Below are 19,560 nucleotides of genomic sequence, written 5' to 3'. Positions count from 1 at the left end.
AGCTCCCTCGTCATGTCCTTTAGAAGGAGTGCCACTCAAAATTATATCTTCTGTAGGAACCATGCTGATTTTTTTAAATTACTTTCTGATAAGTCTTGTCCTTAAATTTTTTCGGACCAAATAGTCTTCCATCTGCAAAGTCTGTAACTTTGGGATCACGAGGTACTAGTCTAGGCTTTCAGCAGATGTCAAGTATTAAGAAAAACTAAATTTCTGGCCATTTGCATTTTTGGTAGCCATTTAGGTGAAGATACAAGTCCATCTTCCCCTTTCAGAACAGATGGTCTGGTTTACTCTTTGGTTGTCTAACGTGTAAAGCAGATAGGTGTTCCCTCCGTCTACAGAAGCGTGCATGTTTTTCCTGTCAACGACGTCAGGCCGCATTTGGAAGTAGAGTGTAACTCAGTGAGGACGGAACGCGTTTTGATGGAGTGGAGTCTGTGCTCTAAGACCTGGCCTCCCTGCTGCTGCTGCCCCTCGCTGCAGCTTGTCTTTACCCCAAGTCAGGTCCCACCTGCCTGCACACAGGCGCGCACAGGCACACACACTTAGACACACAGAGCTTGAAGCCTTCTGGTGGCTCCCACTTCAACTAGAATAAAAGCCAAACTCGCGATGGTGGACTGTGAAGTCCTGCGTGGTCTGGTCTCAGCCAGCCTCTGACTGTGTCTCCCTCTTTCCACCGGGGTCTGTCCACTTTGGCCAATGACCTTGGCCAGACTTAGCCCAAGAATAGACCTTATTAACTCTTGCTGGTCCATCTGCCCAGCAAGCTCTGTACGTGGTCACGTGCCTGCTGCTCCTTACCATTCAGGGGTCGTGACAAACATTGATTCTCAGAGAAGGCTTAGTCACCCGGCGTTAGGAAGCCCCGCATCACTTTCTTCCTCACAACCATGCTTCTGTTTTCACGGCATGTGCCACTGTCTTCAATCATTTCTTTACGTGTTTTCTTGCTAGTCTTCTCCCCTGCACCCCACAACTAGAACGTAAGTTGTTTGAGGGTGAGGACACTGGGTGTTCATGGCTGTGTCCTCAGCGTCGGAGCAGTGGGCCCTCGAACCCTGTGAGTTTGCACGTGGTAAAACATGTTGACAGCCTGACTCCTGGCCTGCGTCGGCAGGTCCACATTCTAACACTAGCCTGGTCTAGCTGACTTCCTAAAAGACCAACATTTTTTTTCACCGTGAATCAAGTTGTCAAAATGCGGTTTGTTCCAGACTTATTGAAAAAGAGAACATGAGAAATATTCACTAGCCAGGATAACTGCGTTAGAATTAAGAAGCAGCAAGGAGTCATGGAAATGTCGAACTTGCTTCAGGAGAGCCACAGATCTCGTAATGCAGCTCTGTGATTGGCGAGGGAGAAAAGAACGTTGGAAAGCTCACCCCAGGCCCCGCGTGGTGGAGGGGAGGGAGCCTCGCTTGACTTCCTCCCCAGGCCTCCTCTGGCTAGACCCAAGGCTTGAGTGCTTGAGGCCTTAGATCATGAGTAGCAAGCACTGTGACACCAGAGTGACAATAATATAACATATAATATACCATAGTATACCATATGTAGAATTCCATTAGAGAGAAATCTACAAATAAAAAAGAAAACCTCTGCATCTCCCAGTTGCGCTGTTCTAGTTGGTTTTTTCCTCCCAAGTGAGTTCACGGCTGGAAATGACGTTCTGGTTTGCAGAACCCAGAAGTGAAAACAGAGTCTAGGACTTTGGTGGCAAATACCTTATGAAACATCTTTGGACTCTAGCACCTGAAGTCTCCTGGTTTCTAGTTCAGCTTTTTAAAATTGATTTATTTAGTGGGATTAATCTTTAAACTTACCCGAGTTTTTAATTTAAGTTTCAGATGGATGATCAGGAAGTAGAGAAAATGGGGAGAACGGGTATATAATGGTGCGTGGGGACGGAGAGGGAGAGCCGTCGAGGACGGGGCAGCACTTGAGGACCCCCACGTTCCTCCCGTCCATCCCTCACCCATGGTGGAGATCGGTCCATCACTGCAGAAACCGCTGGCACTTGACGCAAGGACAGACGCAGTCCTGGCACACAGGATTGTTCACTGTAGCAAGATGTCACCATGTCAGCAGGTTACTGCCATTGTGTGTCCTCTAACAGGAAATGAAAATAGAACTATTATACAGATATCCGTCTTTGCACTCATTGCAGCTGGAACTTAGGTGCCCTTTTCTTAAGTGATTGTAAACATTAGCTCTATTATTGGAATAAAGTAAAGTTATATTTAAAGATGTCAAAATTTTTTTTCAGGTGGAACACTGAGAATTTATGCAGATAGTTTAAAACCAAATATCCCCTACAAGACAATCCTGCTGTCTACTACAGACCCTGCAGACTTCGCAGTGGCTGAAGCTCTGGAGAAGTATGGTCTGGAAAAAGAAAACCCGCAGGATTACTGCATTGCCCGTGTGAGTACCTGTTCCATCAGCACTTGCTGATACGGCACGTGCTGGAACTTGGCACTTAAATGCGATGGTATTTTTTAAATTGAAGTTAAACCTAGACTGATTTTCCCCCCACTGTATCATGTAGAATCTGATAAACTGAAACCGTGTGTTAAGTATATATAAAAAACAACATTCTCCAGGGGCTGGCCCTGTGGCCGAGTGGTTAAGTTTGCGCGCTCCGCTGCAGGCGGCCCAGTGTTTCGTTGGTTCGAGTCCTGGGCGCGGACAAGGCACTGCTCATCAAACCACGCTGAGGCAGCATCCCACATGCCACAACTAGAAGAACCCACAACGAAGAATACACAACTATGTACTGGGGGGGCTTTGGGGAGAAAAAGGAAAAAATAAAATCTTAAAAAAAAAAAGGAGTGGCCGCAAAGGCTCAGTTGTGATAGATTTATTAAAAAAAAAAAACAACATTCTCCCTTCCATTGCAAAAGTAGTATATATTCCTGTTACCAAGTAAGCAAAGTATAAAAAGGCAAATAGTTCTAATACCAAACGATAACCACTGTTAACATTTTTGTATATATCCTTCCAATGATTATTTTGCATATATAGATAACTAACTTTTATTTTAGTAACGTCTCCTTTAATGACGTTTTTCTTACGTTTTTTACTGAGATATGTCGTGAAGATTCAACTTTTAAGTAAATTTCATTTTGCTATTCATAATTAGCCAACATTTGGTCAATATGTTTAATAGTCATCCTAATTTCTTGGAGATAAAGAATTTGTCTTTGACCCTAGCACTCAAGAAATACGGTGAAATTTTATGCCTCGGAACTGATTTGGTAACACTAAGTAAACTCAAGCAAGTCTTCTCTGCTGGGACAGACTACTTGGAACATTCTTCACCTTTCAGTCAGTCATAAGAATATACTGACTTCTTCATAACCAATCTTTCTCACTCAAAAATCTCATTGGCACAGATTTTTTAAAAAGATATCCTCCTTGGGCTGGCCCCGTGGCCGAGTGGTTAAGTTCGCGCGCTCCGCTGCAGGCGGCCCAGTGTTTCGTTGGTTTGAATCCTGGGCGCGGACATGGCACAGCTCATCAAACCATGCTGAAGCAGCGTCCCACATGCCACAACTAGCAGGACCCACAACGAAGAATATACAACTATGTACTGGGGGGCTTTGGGGAGAAAGAGGAAAAAATAAAATCTTTAAAAAAAAAAAAAAAAATGACAGTAGGGGCCAGCCCCGTGGCTGAGTGGTTAAGTTCATGCGTCCTGCTTCAGAGGCCCAAGGATTTGCTGGTTCGGATCCTGAGCACAGACATGGCCCCACTCATCAGGCCGTGCTGAGGCGGCGTCCCACTTAGCAGAACTAGAAGGATCTACAGCTAGAATGTACAACTATGTACTGGGGGCTTTGGGAAGAAGAAGAAGAAGAAAAAAGATTGGCAACAGATGTTAGCTCAGGTGCCAGTCTTTAAAAAAGAAAGACAGTAAAGGAATAAAGAAACTCGTGTAAATGCACAAGAACAAAGAGAATGAGAGAGGAGATGGCAAAAGATGAGAGTTGTGAATGCAATTCTGAAGAAGTAAGTCAGTGGTGTTTAACTTACTGGACCAGAGAAAGCCTGCAGAGAGAGAGCCCGCCAGGGAGAAGCGTGGCGGCACCTGCGTCGCAACCCGAGCAGACTCAGGGACGAGCGGCTCTAACGCTTTCGGAGTCAGCGTTGAAAGCTGGCCGAAAACAAGCGGGGTTGAAGGTTTTAGGAAGTAGTGGACTCCACCGTCCTGACTGCCTGTCGTCCCTCCATCTGAGGGCTGTGCTGCCGCTGATGGCGGAGGTGGCCTTGGAGGTGGGAAAGATGAAGGGAAGGAAATCTATCAGAGTAAAGAACAAAAAGCAAGGGAGACAGAAGAGAAAAGATCAGAAATGTGCAGTATCGGTGCAGATGAGCCAACACGCAGCTCATGGGGGACCAGGTGGAGAAAGTCAGAGGGAGTGGAGAAAGTTCTCAAAGAAATAGTGCTAGACTATCTCCTGGAACCAAAGGATTTGAGTTTGTAGGTTGAAAATGCCCACTGAATAATGGTGCAGTTACTTTGAAAAAGATCTGAACCCAGGCATATTATTTTGAAATTACAGAAAACTAGAGAACAAGAGAGGATAATGATTCCAAAGAAAAAGATTCAAGTCAAATATAAAGATTGAGGGGCAGGATTGGCACCCGTGAGCCCAACAGTGAAGCAATGCTTTCTAACGCAGAGTGAAACGATTTCCTATGCAGACTCTCAGACAAGTGTTAGGTGGAGAGAGTAAAGACCTTTCAAAACACACAAGGCAAAAATTTACCACCTATGCATCCTTTCTCAGAAAGGTACTGGAGGACGTTCTCCAACAAAATGATGGGTTAGGCCAAGAAGAGAAAGATACAGGATCCCAGAGTGGAATCTAGCAACGGACAAGGTAATTCCAGGGTTGAGGGGAAGGAGAGTCTGGAAGAGCACTTTGCACTTGTCCTAGACAGCACCCCCTTCAGAGTGGGGATGCCCTCTAGATTAGAAATAATGTTTAGAAATGCACTGGTACGTATTAATTATAACATCTAGAACTAACAAATGCTGGTAAATTCCTGAGCGTGTTTCTGTAAGAAGTTTTTTTCAGGGTTGTGTGTGACAGTGATAAATAAGAAGCAAACTGAACACGACTAAAGGAGTCGCTGGAGGCGTGCTCCTCCCCTCGAGTGCCGTGTCGCTGGGAACCTGACAAGTTAGAGCTGTCCTGGTTGGCTGGGAGATGTATACATTTTACTTACTTTATGTAAAACATACTCTGTATTTGGAAACACAGTCACCGTAAAAGAAAACCACACAGCAGTTCTGTGCGAACGTTTCCGTGAGCAGAGGAAGCGTAAACGCCCAGGAGCAGCACACACCAGCTTGTTCACCACCTGCGTGAGGGCAGGAGGGTGGAGGAGACGCAAAATACTGTGTGTAATTCAGATAAGAACCCTCTTTTATAAAATAAATGCATGAAGTATTGAAAGCGCAATCATAAAAATATAGTTATCAGTATTTTTTTCTACAGTAGTTTTTTCCTTCCTTACACTTTTCTGTATTTGAATTTTTTGCAGTGAGCCTGTATTATTTGGAATCAGAAAAATAGAGCAGAGCTCATTTCCTTGCGGGGTGGGTGAAGACGGATGACGTTGAGGATTTGCTTTTTGATCTGCCTTTTCATTCCTTCGGTCTCACTAGGAAAGAGTAAGAAATATTACTGATAAATCAGAGGAAAAAAGATGCTTCCAGAAATGAAAAGAAAATTTTATGTTTGATTTCTGGCTGGTAGAGTCCTCGACAGAGAGGGAAACAGTGTCCTGAACTGAAGTCCCCCATACTTTGCGGACGAGGTTGGTAGGCTAAGACCGGGAGGATGGGTAGTCGAGGTGATCGTGCCTTCTCTCTGAAGGAAAGATCCTTGCGGTGCGGGGCGTCCTGGTGCCTTTTCCTCCTGGCGGTCAGGCGGGCGTAGAGGAGAGCCTGTTGTGATCCTGCTCTGTGAGGGGGTCGCTGTGATTCAGGAGAAATTTGTAGCAAGTCTGCATGGGAAATGCAGTTACACCTGCAGAGTAACCGGGTCCGTGGACAAGGATGGACTTTGATTCATGACCCTTGTGCTTTTGGTTAGTAACTGCTGCGACCAGTGTCCTTAGTCAGAATAAAATTGGTGAAACAGTGTGAATGGGGTTAGGCCGTGAGCGCTGAGCCAGGAGCCATTAGCAGTGCCGAGCCTCGCGCCCGCGCCCGCGCCCGCGCCCGCTGCTGGGGCTGCTCCCGGGCCTGCCGAGGGACGCTCCTGGGTGAGCGCGTCAGTCCCTTAGATACCAGTTCCGTACAGGTGCGTGTGATGCGATGGTGAGGATGAACTTGTTGTTCTAACCTTTTTTCCTTTCAGTAATTTCTGCCTTATTTTTGCTGATGAAAATCAGAACGTGAAAGAACACCTTAGCGAGGGTCGTGAAGTTGTGAAAGCCTGCTTTGGGCTTTTATTTACAGTCCCCTTTGAGGCCCTTTGATGGTTTCTTCTGAGGGTCTCCTAGTTTTGGTTTTCTCTTCTATTGTGTGCTTGCACATTTTCTTTGCAAGCTTAGGCAGCACAAATCAAGAGTTGATTATTGTTTTAACCTTGAATTTGAAATTCTTTGTTTTCTTGGCTTGCCATCTCATAAATTATGTAACATGTAGCTCTTTCATATTCATTCGTCTGTTATTTTATCTACTTAATTAATTATTCAATAAATATTTAAGTTCCTCTTATTTGTTAGATACGATGCTGGGGTAGAAAAGTAAGAGCTGCCTTTAATGGAGCTTCTAATAAGGGGAGACAGGCCGAGAATGAGAACTAGAAAGCAGGAGCCTTCAGTGAGGATGGAGATCAGGGAGGGCTTCCTGCGGGTGGTGTCGAGCCTGAAAGCTGGGGAGTTGGCTTCTTAGGCATGAGGGGTCACGGAAGCATGACATTCGTGGCCCAATGTGAGAACTCTGAGTAGTTCCGCGTGGCTGGACCTACAGGGTGCGGGACAAAGACTGAAACAGAGGATGAGTGAGGTTTGGGTCCTGAGGTCATGTGTGTTCTAAGCCAAAGAGATAAATTTAGCACAAAACCCTGTGAAGACAGACTGACAGCTTTAGCAAAAGGGTGTGTTACGACAAATTTGTCTTCTTAAGGTACTTTGAAGCAGTGTAGAGAGAAATTTATAGAGTTCTCTGGAAGAGTAAGCCATTTGGTATATGAGCATGATGGTAAATTTGGGTGGTAAAGTCTGTTAAGATGTGTTATTACATTAACTGTAGGTTCAAAACAATGTTGCGGTCCCGTGACTTGACTGCTTCTCATATTTTCTATAATCTTATTTTGCTTAGTGTTAATACTAAATTAGGTTGAAGGTGGAGCGGAAGTCCAGCAGAGTATGTGAAATTACTGGATCACTGTCACCTGTCTCTTTCCTCTGTGTTACTGGGGGCTTTCTTGGTGGATTAAGAAAATTGTTTGGCTGTCATAAAAACATAGAATAAAAAGTAATACAGCGTTTTGGATTTTTAAGAGTATTGTGAATGCAGTGTCTTAAAACAGATGCTTAGAAACGTTGGTCGAATGAATAGCCCTGTGGTATATCTGAATGATCTGGTTAAAATTTAATCGTAAAGACGCATTACCTGCAGGAAGAAGAAATCTGTTCTGTTTTGTCGTGGTGTGACGTTATCCTGAGAGTCTCACTTTAGGTGACACTGCCTTATGAAACAGGCGTTTGCTTGTGAAAGTGGGTAAGGGACTAGGGAGATTGAGATTTGCAGTAATAAAGTTATCTTAGGAAATTACTCACAAGTTAACTGTCACATACTGTCCTTCCCTTAAAAATTCATTAAAAAAATATTCAGGCTAGTTCTTTTTGGGGACCAGAGAGGCAGGTGAATAGAAACGGCCCAATCAGCTGGCTAAGCCTTTTATTAGAAACTGTTTTTTCCTTCACTTTTTTTGAGGGTTTGAGTGACAGTTGTTTATAATGTTTGATCAATTTAATTCTATAGTGACTTATTTACCCAAAAACAATGAATTGTTTCCTTTTTTTTTTTTGGAGGAAGATTAGCCCTGAGCTAACTGCTACCAATCCTCCTCTTTTTGCTGAGGAAGACTGGCCCTGAGCTAACATCTCTGCCCATCTTCCTCTATTTTATGTGTGGGACGCCTACCACAGCATGGCCTGCCAAGCGGTACCATGTCCGCACCCAGGATCCTAACCAGCAAACCCCAGGCCGCCAAAGCGGAATGTGCCAACTTACCCGCTGTGCCGCCGGGCTGGCCTCTGAAAATTGTTTCTTTTAAATACCTGCTAATTGACTTTTTAGGTATAGTCAGTTAATTATGTTTTCCTTTCAGGTCATGCTTCCTCCTGGAGCCCAGCATTCTGATGACAAAGGCGCTAAAGAAGTCATCCTGGATGAGGATGAGTGTCCTTTACAGATCTTCAGGGAGTGGCCGGGTGACAAAGGTGAGGAGACGTTTGTTCGTTAATGAATTACCTCTATGATGTGTTAAATTTGTACCTGATGTCCCAGTTATTTCACTTATTGAAGGGTGTAGGAGCGTGGGTGCATGGCGCTGGTTTGTGCTTGTTCTTTGTTGAGGAAGATTCGCCCTGAGCTGACGTCTGTTGCCAGTCTTCCTCTTTCTGCTTGAGGCATGTTCGCCCTAAGCTGAGGTCTGTGACACTCTTCCTCTGTTTTATATCTGGGTCGCCGCCACAGCGTGGCTGGTGCATGGTGCGTGTCCACACCCAGGACACCATCCTGCGAACCTGGGCTGCCGAAGCGGAGAGTGCCGAGCTTGACCGCTACGCCATGGGGCCAGCCCCTGCATGGTGGTGTTTTTTGATGGCTGTTTGCTGCGTGGTTTTCTGCCTCCTTCCTAGACTTGCTGGGTGGCTCCTAGGTGGTCCCCTCGTCCCCAGGGCAGCAGCTTGTGTGAGTCTCGTGCGTAGACCTGGAACAGACCGTCATGTTGCAGTGGGAGTGCCACGTCTGGGAGAAGCCGGACGTTAGCACCGTGTTAAGAAGTGAGAGATGCTTATCTGTCGGCCGTGGAATCCTTTCCGAGCTGACCAGATGAGCTGGGCGGTGTTTGGACAAGTTTGTTGTAGTAGGGAAAATAACCCACAACCCTCAAGATTGACCAATAATTTCATTATTTCAAGTAATGAATCCAGACTTTTTACTGTTTATACAATTTCCCCTAATACTTGAAAGCATTGAAGGCTGAAAGCTATGTTTTTGATGAAATGTGGTTTTTTAGGTTCATGTTATAAGCCAAGTGTTGCTCAGTAGAGGGTCTTTGCGTTAATAAAGACGTAAAAATTTATTGCCGGGTGGTCCTATCAGCACTTGAATGTAGGTTGACAGTTGGAAAAGTACACATGCTTGGTACTTGTCCTAGACAGGAAACGTTTGTTAAGTTAAAGTCAGGTTGCTTTGAATTCTGAGTTAATTGAATTAAATAAAAATGAATTTAATTAAAAGTACATTTGTGTGCCTGTGTTATCTGTGTGTATGAATATATTTATGGAGCACTGAGTTGTTGACCAACATAAACATTTGTTTATTCTTAAACCGATGTTGTATTGTTTCTCAAGCATGTAATGTGCTTGGGTAGTTGTTAGTTTAAAATAATCTTTGGGAATTGCTTGCTAGAGTTTTTCAGCACATCGGGAGACTAATATTTCCTCTCCTGGGTAAAGGTGTAGACGGGGTAAGCTTTTGCAATTATTCCTTGGGAGATGATGTTAAATTGCAGGTTTAAGTAAACCTTTGGAGAGCTGCTGCCGATCGGCTGGCCGTCTCCGCTGACCTGAGTCTGGTTGAGAATGTACGATGTTCTGTTCTAGGGAGTTTGGTCTTTCAGTTGAAGAGGAGGCCCCCGGATTACATCCCAAAGAAAAGTAAGAAGCACGGCGACGGGAAGCTGGCGAAGGGGAAGGAGAGGGCGGACGCGGCCAGCTACGGCTCTGCGCTGCCGCCCGACAAGCTGCCCTACCTCGTGGAGCTGAGCCCGGGTGAGAGCGCCAATGCACGCGTGTCGCTTTGCGTGTTTACGCTTCTTAAGGAATTTTATTTAGGTAGCCTTTCTCTTAGCTGACAGCCTTTCTTAGGCCATCTATTTGGGGGGAAAAAAGGAGCCCTCGTAAGATGACATTTATTTTAAAAAAACCTTCAAGTCAGAGGATATGTACATTCATTTATAACAATAAAGTTCATATGGACAGAAATGAACATTAAAAAACAGAATTTAGAACAGTGATTATAGAGAGTTTAAGGAGAGGTTTAAATGATCCACTCCCTTTTAAAAATTTTTTCCCAAAGTAACCTTGTAAAATACTAAAAATGACTAACTGAACTGTGCTCTCTGAGGGTGGGTTTAATCGAGGCGATGTGTGCATGTTTACGGTATTGTTATTTAATGTGTGAGCAGCGTCTGGAAGAATATCTTCAACAGTTCCTGTAAGAAGTCCGGCTATAAGGGGAAGGATGTTTGTTTGGTTTTAAAATTAGAATAGACTAGGTTTGTTTTCCTGTTAGTCCTCTAAGTATCTTGTTTTTAGGCTCTCTTAAGCTAAACCTGTTACAAGTTAGCCATTAGGTGGAGAGGTACATGGACGTTCTGAAATGTTTTATACACGCACACATCCTTATGTAGCATATATTTGTATGGATGTGCTGTAGGTGGCATTTTTCTTTATCATTCAGCTAAATGACATCATTTCTTATTTGTGGAGTTAACACGGTGATATGTGACCTGTGTTATAAAAAGCTGCGAAGGGCAGGGTACTGTACCCTCCCACCCGGAACTGCTTTTAAATAGAGGTCACTTTGTAATTACAGAAGAAGTAAGCTGAAACCTAGACCTGTTATGGAGATAATCTGTGGTTCCTTGGGCGGGAATTATGTTTTGCTCCTCTTTGACTCTTGACTGAGTGTTTTTATTTACCAGATTAGAACTAATGATGAGGTGTGGTGCCTGTGGCCCAGCAGTCTTAGTGCACAGCTAGGCTGCATGGATCCAGGGAATGATTGATGCTCTAAGGTTTACGGTCGGTGGCAGCGTGCTGCAGGTGGTGGTCTTTACATGAACTGTGTTTTAATTGATCAGCTGTTTGTGGGGAATCTGTTAGTGTTGCTTTGTCCCTCGCTTCTCTGACTGAAAGGTCGTGTGCACTTCGCTTTCTCCCTGTGGTGTGAGGAGCGTGTGTTTGGACGGAAAACTTTTTAGGATCTTTGGGCATTGGGTCTGGTCTTTAAAATTTTGTATTATGTGTTAGAAACTTCTGATTGTTTTCTCCAAATCAAAACTTTTGAGGATTTGAGCGCCTTGGCCCAGAGAGGATTGATGCCTAGCAGCCAGCGTAGAACAGTGTTCAAATGAGCAAGTAAGAGTTGATTGGGTGGGAAGCAGAGACAGCATGGGAGTTCATTCTTTGGTTTCGGTGGTGCGTTTCCTGAACCCTGAGACATGTCGGACTGTCTGGGCCCTGGCGTGGAGCACCAGCCGGCTCGGGAGACTGACCCCAACCTTGGGAAGACAGATTCTGGTGAGAGCTGCTGTTTTGGCTGTGTATTTCGTGCTCTGGCCTCCCGGGTCGTCGCACAGACACAGGTTTTGGGGGGGCGGGTAGTCGCCCCTGGTAAACCTTAGTCCTGCTGCTTCTCAGCAGGCGGCAGCGGCACGTGTCACCAGCTTCTCGGTGCGTTTTCTGCCCTCACGGTGCTGCCACCTGTGGTCGGCAGCCCTGAGCTGCTCTGTCGGGCCAGGCGGGGTGCAGGAGCCGAGCCTGCCGCTGTCCTCAGGGGAGGCCCCACGGAGAGACACTCATCATCCACCGGCCAAGTCCCAGGGCTGTTGGAATTGCACCTCCCTCCTGAGCACCGTGGGCTGCCTGCTGGACAGCGTGTTCCGCAAATGCTGAGAGCCCATCTGCCGATTCTCGAGGGCGAGCAGACAGTTGGTGGCCTGAGTGCCAGGCCGAGGTCTTTCTGACACGAAAGCTATGTTCTTTTCATGCTGTCCTTTTAAGTTTTCATTATGATTAATTGAGCACAGTTAGCATGCTGAATGGACTTGATTTCTTTTCCATTTACGAGAAAATAATCCTCTTAAATGTTGACTTCTTATGAATGGGTAGGTATGTATTTCCACTGGACACGTTGTCAGCCAAGCACACGTCCCCAGGGTTGGGCCGGGGTCCTGAGGTTGTTGCCGTGTGGGCATGTGCTCACACTGTCGTGGAGGAGCGGACTGTAAAGTGCGGTGGTTGAGGTTGTGCACTGGCGGCTGTGGCCGTGCGGGCGTGTGCTCACACTGTCGTGGAGGAGCGGACTGTAAAGTGCGGTGGTTGAGGTTGTGCACTGGCGGCTGTGGCTGTGCGGGCGTGTGCTCACACTGTCGTGGAGGAGTGGACTGTAAAGTGCGGTGGTTGAGGTTGTGCACTGGCGGCTGTGGCCATGCAGGCGTGTGCTCATGCAGTGTCTGGAGGAGTGGAGTGTAAAGGGATGGGATTGCTTTGGGTTTGAGGTGTTCTCTCCGCAGAAGGAATCGGCAGGGTGGGGTGTCGTCTTCTCCATGATTAACTCGCTGTCGCTCTCCTGCGGCGTGGTGACTCACCTGTTGTCTTGGTGTTTTCCTGAACAGTCTGCACCGGTTTCTAAACCGCACACTGCCTGGAGCACTGTTGTCTTGCCCTCACGGCTCTGAGAGCTGCGGGGTGAAATAGACTTCTCATCCTTTGAAAGTTTCTCACTACAGCTCACCCTCTCCTGTCTCTCTCCTCCGTCCTCTCCCGCGTGTTCTGCATGGCCTCTGTCCTGCTGATGCTGCCTTCACCTGGGTCCTCTGCATGTGTTTGTAACCCCAGGGAGAAGGAATCACTTTGCCTACTACAACTATCACACTTACGAAGGTAATGCTGTCTTCATACTACTTTTTGAACTGGGCGCTCGCAGAAGCTCATGGGCACAGAATGTTACTGACCAACTGTTTTATGTGTTAGTTTTGAACTGATATAATAACTTAGATGTTAAGAAATTTAATGTGCTATCATTTCATTCTAATCTACTAAGGGTTCCATATCCAGAATTCATTTCATTAATAAAAGCTGATTTTGCAAAAATGTCCACTTTGTTTATTCAGGCAGTCTGAAGTGAGAAATTAGACTAAAGAAGGGGGGACCTGCTTTCCTATCCTTCCGCTTCTCCCCTCCCAGAAAGAAGTTAGGAAGAAGAGGAGAAAGGGGAGGAGGAGGCAGAAGCCGGGGGAAAGAGAATGAGAATACGGTGAGGTAAGAAAGAAAGGAGCCTGAGAGGCAGGTCGGCGAGAAGAGCTGTTTTGTTCACTGCTGTCACGTGATGCAGCTGTGATGTGACAGGGAGGAGGCGTCCCGGTCCAGCGCCCTGTGTCTGATCATCCTTAGGAGGCTGAAGAAGAGAATCTGCCGTAAACTTGGTGTGCGCTTGTATTGATGATCTTTTTTGTAGGGCGCTAGCTTACGTTCTGGCCAGGTTTGAGGAGATTCCTTAGAGTCTCCTTGTTCTCCTGGTGGAAATTCATTTGTTAGCAAAGCTGAGTTTTCTTACTTGGAATATGTTTCTCAAATTTTGTGCATCTCAGTCTTTCTCATCTTAAATAGTACATATAGTTGTTGGTTTTATGGAAATACTCCTTTCTTGTCTGTTTTTATCTTTAAATGTTATTTTTTATACATTGAATGTACATTTTATTACATGTAAATTGTTATATTTGAATGTAACAATCAAATACTTTTCTGTGCCGTATGAAGTTTAGTCACCTTTTAGCATCTTATATTGGTTTTGTTGAATTTTCTCCAAACTGATCATACAAGTTTTCATTGGATATTAACCAAACTTGGAGTTTGGGTTTTTTGTTTTTTTCTAAAAAATAGAAACAAATGATATTCGTTACCTATTTTTATATTCGTATATATGGAGTCCAAGACATGTGTTTTGTTGTTGTTATTTTGTTCCTGAAAAGGATTCCTTAACCCTTGCACGTGTTTGTTAATTTCATACTGTAAGCTGGTGGGACAGCGAAGAGAAGAATGCGTTTCCTTTGTGCCTGACGCGCACAGACAAAGGCACATGATATGACTTTGTTGTATTTGGTCATCGACTTTGACCAAAGTGTTCTTAGTTATTTGCCAGTTCTGTTTGAAGAGAGGTTTTGTCCAATAAAGTTAGTGAGAATATGCTCCAAGATTTAAGTTTAAATGAGCTACAAAAATATTTTGATAGTTTGACTGTTGTGTTGGTTCACTAAAATGCGAGCTCTCTGGGAGTGTGCATTTCTGTTGTCACTGTTACTGCCCTCCCAGCACAGTGCTGGGGCGAGGGGCGCACTCTGCATCTTGTAAATGCATGCGCCCCAGCCCCGTTCTTAAATGGTGGGCAAAGAGGAAATGTTTAGCACCAAAGTCAAACCAGCTTCCCAAGAGTTCAGCCTGGAAAGCAGCTGACGGCAAAAGCCGAATTGGAGGGATAGCATTATTGTAGAAACAAGAGGGTAAAAAACAATTACAGTAAAAACAAAAGTGCCCTTTAAAAAATGTTCTTAGGCTGTGTTCCTAAGGGTCTATTTTTCCTTAATATTTAGAATATTAAATGAAACTTTGTTACATCTCAATTAAAAAAATAGACAAATAAGATGCATAACAGTGTGAGTGGTAATTTAGGGCTGCCAGGGTTGGCAAATAAAATTCAGGACTCTCAGATAAATTTGAATTTCAGATAAAACACCAATATTTTAGTGTAAGTTTGTCCCGAATAGTGCACATTTAACTGGATTTCATTAACAACCCTAAATAGTGTTCTAATGTTTATGCAAAAGAGAAGGAGAAAGAAGACGGTGTATCCGATTGGTCAGTCTGTGTGCGTGACGGAGGTTTTGAGGATTTGCTCCGACGGGGAGCACCGCACGGCGACACAGGGAGGGCGCTGTTCCCTGGGCGCTGCGTGCCTTTTGAAGTTTGAACCGCATGAATGTGTCACATATTTTTAACACAAAGTTATAAAGTTAAAAACTTTTTTTTTTTAAACCTTCTGGTAGAAGTACTGTTGTATGTAGTCAGGTTACTTAGCTTCATCTCTACTTTTAAAGGCTCCAGATTGGTTTTAGTTATCTCATGGGAAGAAAGGTGCTCAGACATTCTGGGCAGAAATCGACTGTTAGAATAGTGGCAGGCAGTGGAATAGCTGCTGCGGAAGGGGAGAAAATTGAAGGTTTGCGTTTTAGGCAACAATTCTGTGTGTTTGTTACTGCCTCTGAGATGGTCGTCATGCTTTTAATAAGGAGAGGGAAACGGACTGTGATAAGAAAGATGTCGGTTATTTGGACATCCCTGCCGCCATGCCGCTTTGCTCTCCTCCCTCCCCGAGCTCGAGCCAAGCTCCATTTTATCTCCTAAATCCTGTGGCCACTGTTTAGGTTATTAAAAATCTATCTATAAGGATTTGTCAAAAAAAAAAAGGGCTTGGAAAGAAATGTATTTCTGATGCATCTGTGGATAGATTCCCGTTATAATGAAACAGTAAGAAAGGAGAGACTGGGGAGGACGTTTATGTTTCTCCTGTTCTCTGTTTATTTCTAAATCTGTTGACATGGAAGAGTATGTAATGTCCATTTATTAGCTCACAGGAGGACTTTCAGAAGCATTCAGAACTCAGAAGAATATTAATGTGAGTTTTCCTTTCACCCCTAAATGACATATTTTTCATGTTCTTGTATTTTTTTAACTTTGTCTTGAAATAATTGTTCTTGATCACCTATTGGCTTCTTTTACTTTTATAATTCTTTTGCGTAATTTCTGTGTGACCATAATGTTTTCTTCATTTTTAGTTAATAATTGTTCACTGTTAATCCATTAAATCTTTATTGAATGTGTACTGTAGACCAGACACTGTGCCAAGTGCCAGGATAAAGAGGTTTTTTAAAAACCTAGCCAGCAAGGAGCTCAGAGATGGAGGAGACAAGTAAATGGAAATCATCATAGAGTATGGTGGATGCATCAGGATGAATGGGCTGGTGCTCTGCGTGGTGAGAGCACACGTGGTGTTTCTTGCCCAGGAGTGTTCATTAGGACCGCCTGTGGGGTTAAAAGCAAGCAAAACAAACATTCCTGGGGGCTGTGAGCTCAGCAGGCCTGGAAGGGAGCTGCCCACGGCTGGGGCGCCCCGGGTGATTCTAGCGCCTCGTTTTGGATCAGGACTTGGAGTTGGAGTTGAAAGTAAAATTGTTTAAAAAGGGCTTCAATTGCCACCATATACAATGAGGATATTCCAGCATGCTGTGACGCAGCAGGATGACAAGCCAATGTGATAACGCGTGTTACACATCAGTGTCTCCCCAACACCATTTCAGTCTCTTTCCTTTACCCAGATTTCACAGATCTCCAAAATATTTCAAAACTAGAAAGTTTTGTTACTAGAATGCTGTTTTGTGCACTCTGAAGTCAGCAACAGTTCTAACAGAGCTTGCACGTTCGTGGTGTCTTGTCTGTGAGAGTTAGACCACGCACAGCTATGAGACTGTAGCAGTCTGCAACACTTGTGTCCTCCAGACGTTCAACTTCTGAAGCTCGCGTGGCTTACATTCCTGATTCCAGCGACCAGAGGTTGTAAATGGCAACCTAACGAGCATTTCTGGAGGTTGTGGAGGCGTCAGTGCAGGAGTTTGGGGGCTCTCCTGGGCCTGGCACGGAGTCTCTGCATAGTGTGTACGCAAACCCCGCTGACTGTCCCACTGTGAGAGTGTCGTGATGCACTGATTCTGTGAGGCGCGCTTCCCTGTGTATTAACAACTCTGAAGTCAGTAAGTCATCAATGGCCATCACGCTGTATGGATGAGATGCAGTAGGTGAGAAGGGAGTGCACGTAGCCGGGTGTAATGGGCCATGTGTCTAGGCAGTGGCTCCTCTTCCTCCTCCTCCTCCTCCCCAAGCCATCCCCATCATAGAAATTCATGCACAGGGAGACGAAAAATCTCAGCAGGTCATGAGGGTATAAAATGACAAAAACAGGGGCCGGCCCCATGGTGTAGTGGTTAAGTTTGGCGCACTTGGCTTTGGTGGCCCAGGTTCATGGGTTCAGATCCCAGGCGCAGACCTACACCACTCGTCAGCCATGCTGTGGCGGCATCCCACATATGAAATAGAGGAAGATGGGCACAGATGTGAGCTCAGGGCAAATCTTCCTCAGCAACAGTTTTTAAAAAGTCAAAACAAACACCCAGTCTCCCTTTCTGTCCTTCACCCCAAGTTGCACTCTGTGCTTCCAGCTGTAGTTCTTACTGGAACTTCATTCAGTGATGGACATTAGGATCACTTGGCGAGATTATTCAGAAGACTCTTGGGCCTCCTCCCCAAGGATCTTGGTCCAGGAGGTCTGGAGTGAGCTCTGCAGTCGCACATACGTTTACAAGGCTGCGTCAGGGATGCGCCTGTGCCCCGTCAGCCTGTGGTTTACCGTAGGAAGGACCTGGTCTGTGGGGAGGGCTTGTGTGTCTTTGATGATCATCGTTGGCTAATAGAATTGTTCTTCAGAGTCATTAACAAAAATCTGGAGCTGTGTGGTGGAGAAAATTTCTTTTTATGTGATAAAACGTTGGTATGAATGACAGTGTTAGCACCTTAAATTATATGCTAAACAGAGGCTTATGTGTTTTTGTCTTAATTTGAATTTTCTGTATCCAGTTAGTGAAATTGCATGATACAAATTTGGAGAGTTCTTTGAAAAGAAATCCTGAGAATTGAGAACTGTAGTGTCATTTCTACGATAACCTTTGTTTGCTCGTTTCACATAACCTGCCAGGAACATTAGACCTGCAAATGAAGCCGTGTTTCTTCTCTTCTCGCAGACGGTTCTGACTCCAGAGATAAGCCCAAGCTTTACCGCCTTCAGTTAAGCGTGACTGAGGTTGGGACGGACAAGGTGGATGACAGCTCCATCCAGGTACGCGGTCGTGGGCGGCCCTCGCTCCCTTCTGTGGGCTTACGTTTCAGGGGTCAGGGCGTGGAGTGCTGGGCCACGGCTGGGGAGCGCAGGCCCCCGTGGGGAATGGTGAGGACTGTGTCCTGATACAAATGGCTTGTTTCCCGGGTCACTTCCTTGGCCGCGGCATGGAGAGAGCACTGTGCGTGTGTGTCCACGCTCCACCTCTAAGACTCGGAGTGGTCGTGGCATTCCGCCGAGGCGCTTTACTCTTCTCCAAAAGATGGGCATTTCATAGGTGCATTTCAGGATTAAGGGAGATAGCCTGTGTGAGAGTGCCTGTCACTGGAAGCGTTAGCTGAATACAGCTCGAAAGTATGTAGTTAAGATAGTCTCACATGAGCTTTGAGTAAGGTTCGTGGCTTCATCAAAGCTGAACTTGGGCAAGTCACTCTTCCTCTGTATTCTCCTTTCTCATTGTGAAATAACGGGTCAGATTATTAATGTCATTTCCAGTTCTAACATCCCCTCCTGCTTAGCCCAGCAGTAAAGCAGGTAAATAGGAGTTTGTAATGATGATCTGTATGGAGTTACCCATTACTATCTAAGGAGTGTGTGGGATGGCCATATGCTTTTTAACTTAAATCAAGTGACTACATGCTAAAAGTAAAATGTTCACTTATTTTGACTCAATTTTGGCAGTGTTTAATTACTTTGATACTACTGGAGGAAAATCCACTAAAAACACCGGAAATCCAAAGCCTATTAGATTATATTACATAAAAGGGAAACTCACAGTTTCAAAGTTCTGTTTATAATACTCTGTACTTGCTGGTGGAAGTTTCTGTGATTTTCTTTTAGTTGTTTGGTTCAGGAATTCAGCCCCATCACTGTGACCTCACGAACATGGACGGAGTTGTCACCGTCACTCCGAGAAGCATGGATGCAGAGACCTACGTGGAAGGACAGCGCATCTCAGAGACGACCGTGCTGCAGAGTGGGATGAAGGTGCAGTTTGGGGCATCCCACGTGTTCAAGTTTGTGGACCCCAGCCAGGACCACGCGCTCGCCAAGAGATCCGTGGACGGAGGCCTCACGGTGAAGGGTCCCAGACATAAGCCTGGGTAATTAGTCCACGTCAACTTTAAGAATTGTGGAGGGTTTTGATTATGCTCAAAGTAATCTGAAGTAGGCATAGATTACGTTTTTTCATTTTTTATTCTGTTTTCATTTTTTATTTTGTTTTAATTTTTAAAAATTCAAAGCGGGGTTTGTGGTTCTGATTCTTGTTGATTTGGGTTGGTTTCAGAGGGGAGAAGAAGAAAGGTGTTCATCTTAAAATTGGAAGTTGTGGCTGGTTTTGAAATCATGTTTAAATTCTGTTTTTTAGCTGATTCTTTAGAACAGTACTTTATTTCTTCTTTCGTGAAGTTAGGATGTTCTGTGTAACTAAGGTTTTTTGTTGAGGTGGTTTTTTCTGTTTCTGATGGTGAAGCGCATGAAGATCTCTTACAATTCCGAATGTTTTAGCGCCGCCTGGTGCCTCTCTGAGGACTTGCACGGTGGGCCTGTTGCTGGAAGACAGAAACCCGTCT

General features: G+C 45.0%; 1 protein-coding gene across 36 annotated transcripts in view; it reads left to right on the top strand.

Annotated features, from left to right (window-relative positions):
* Positions 1-19,560, top strand: part of AFDN (afadin, adherens junction formation factor) — a 140,093-nt gene that overhangs the window by 49,698 nt on the left and 70,835 nt on the right. For 25 of the 36 annotated variants that reach the window (XM_070602868.1, XM_070602899.1, XM_070602897.1 and 22 more), the window contains exons 6-11: positions 2,270-2,427; positions 8,361-8,472; positions 9,862-10,029; positions 12,883-12,927; positions 17,892-17,986; positions 18,827-19,089. In XM_070602868.1, the coding sequence (XP_070458969.1) occupies positions 2,270-2,427; positions 8,361-8,472; positions 9,862-10,029; positions 12,883-12,927; positions 17,892-17,986; positions 18,827-19,089 (841 nt within the window). The remainder of the gene's footprint in view (positions 1-2,269; positions 2,428-8,360; positions 8,473-9,861; positions 10,030-12,882; positions 12,928-17,891; positions 17,987-18,826; positions 19,090-19,560) is intronic. The other 11 variants (XM_070602887.1, XM_070602901.1, XM_070602879.1 and 8 more) reach the window with 1 other exon arrangement.

The sequence above is a fragment of the Equus przewalskii genome, chromosome 32, assembly GCF_037783145.1.
Source record: "Equus przewalskii isolate Varuska chromosome 32, EquPr2, whole genome shotgun sequence".
In the NCBI taxonomy this organism is placed as follows: domain Eukaryota; kingdom Metazoa; phylum Chordata; class Mammalia; order Perissodactyla; family Equidae; genus Equus; species Equus przewalskii.
The sequence above is the reverse complement of the archived record's forward strand: the minus strand, read 5'-3'. Positions and strand labels throughout refer to the sequence as shown.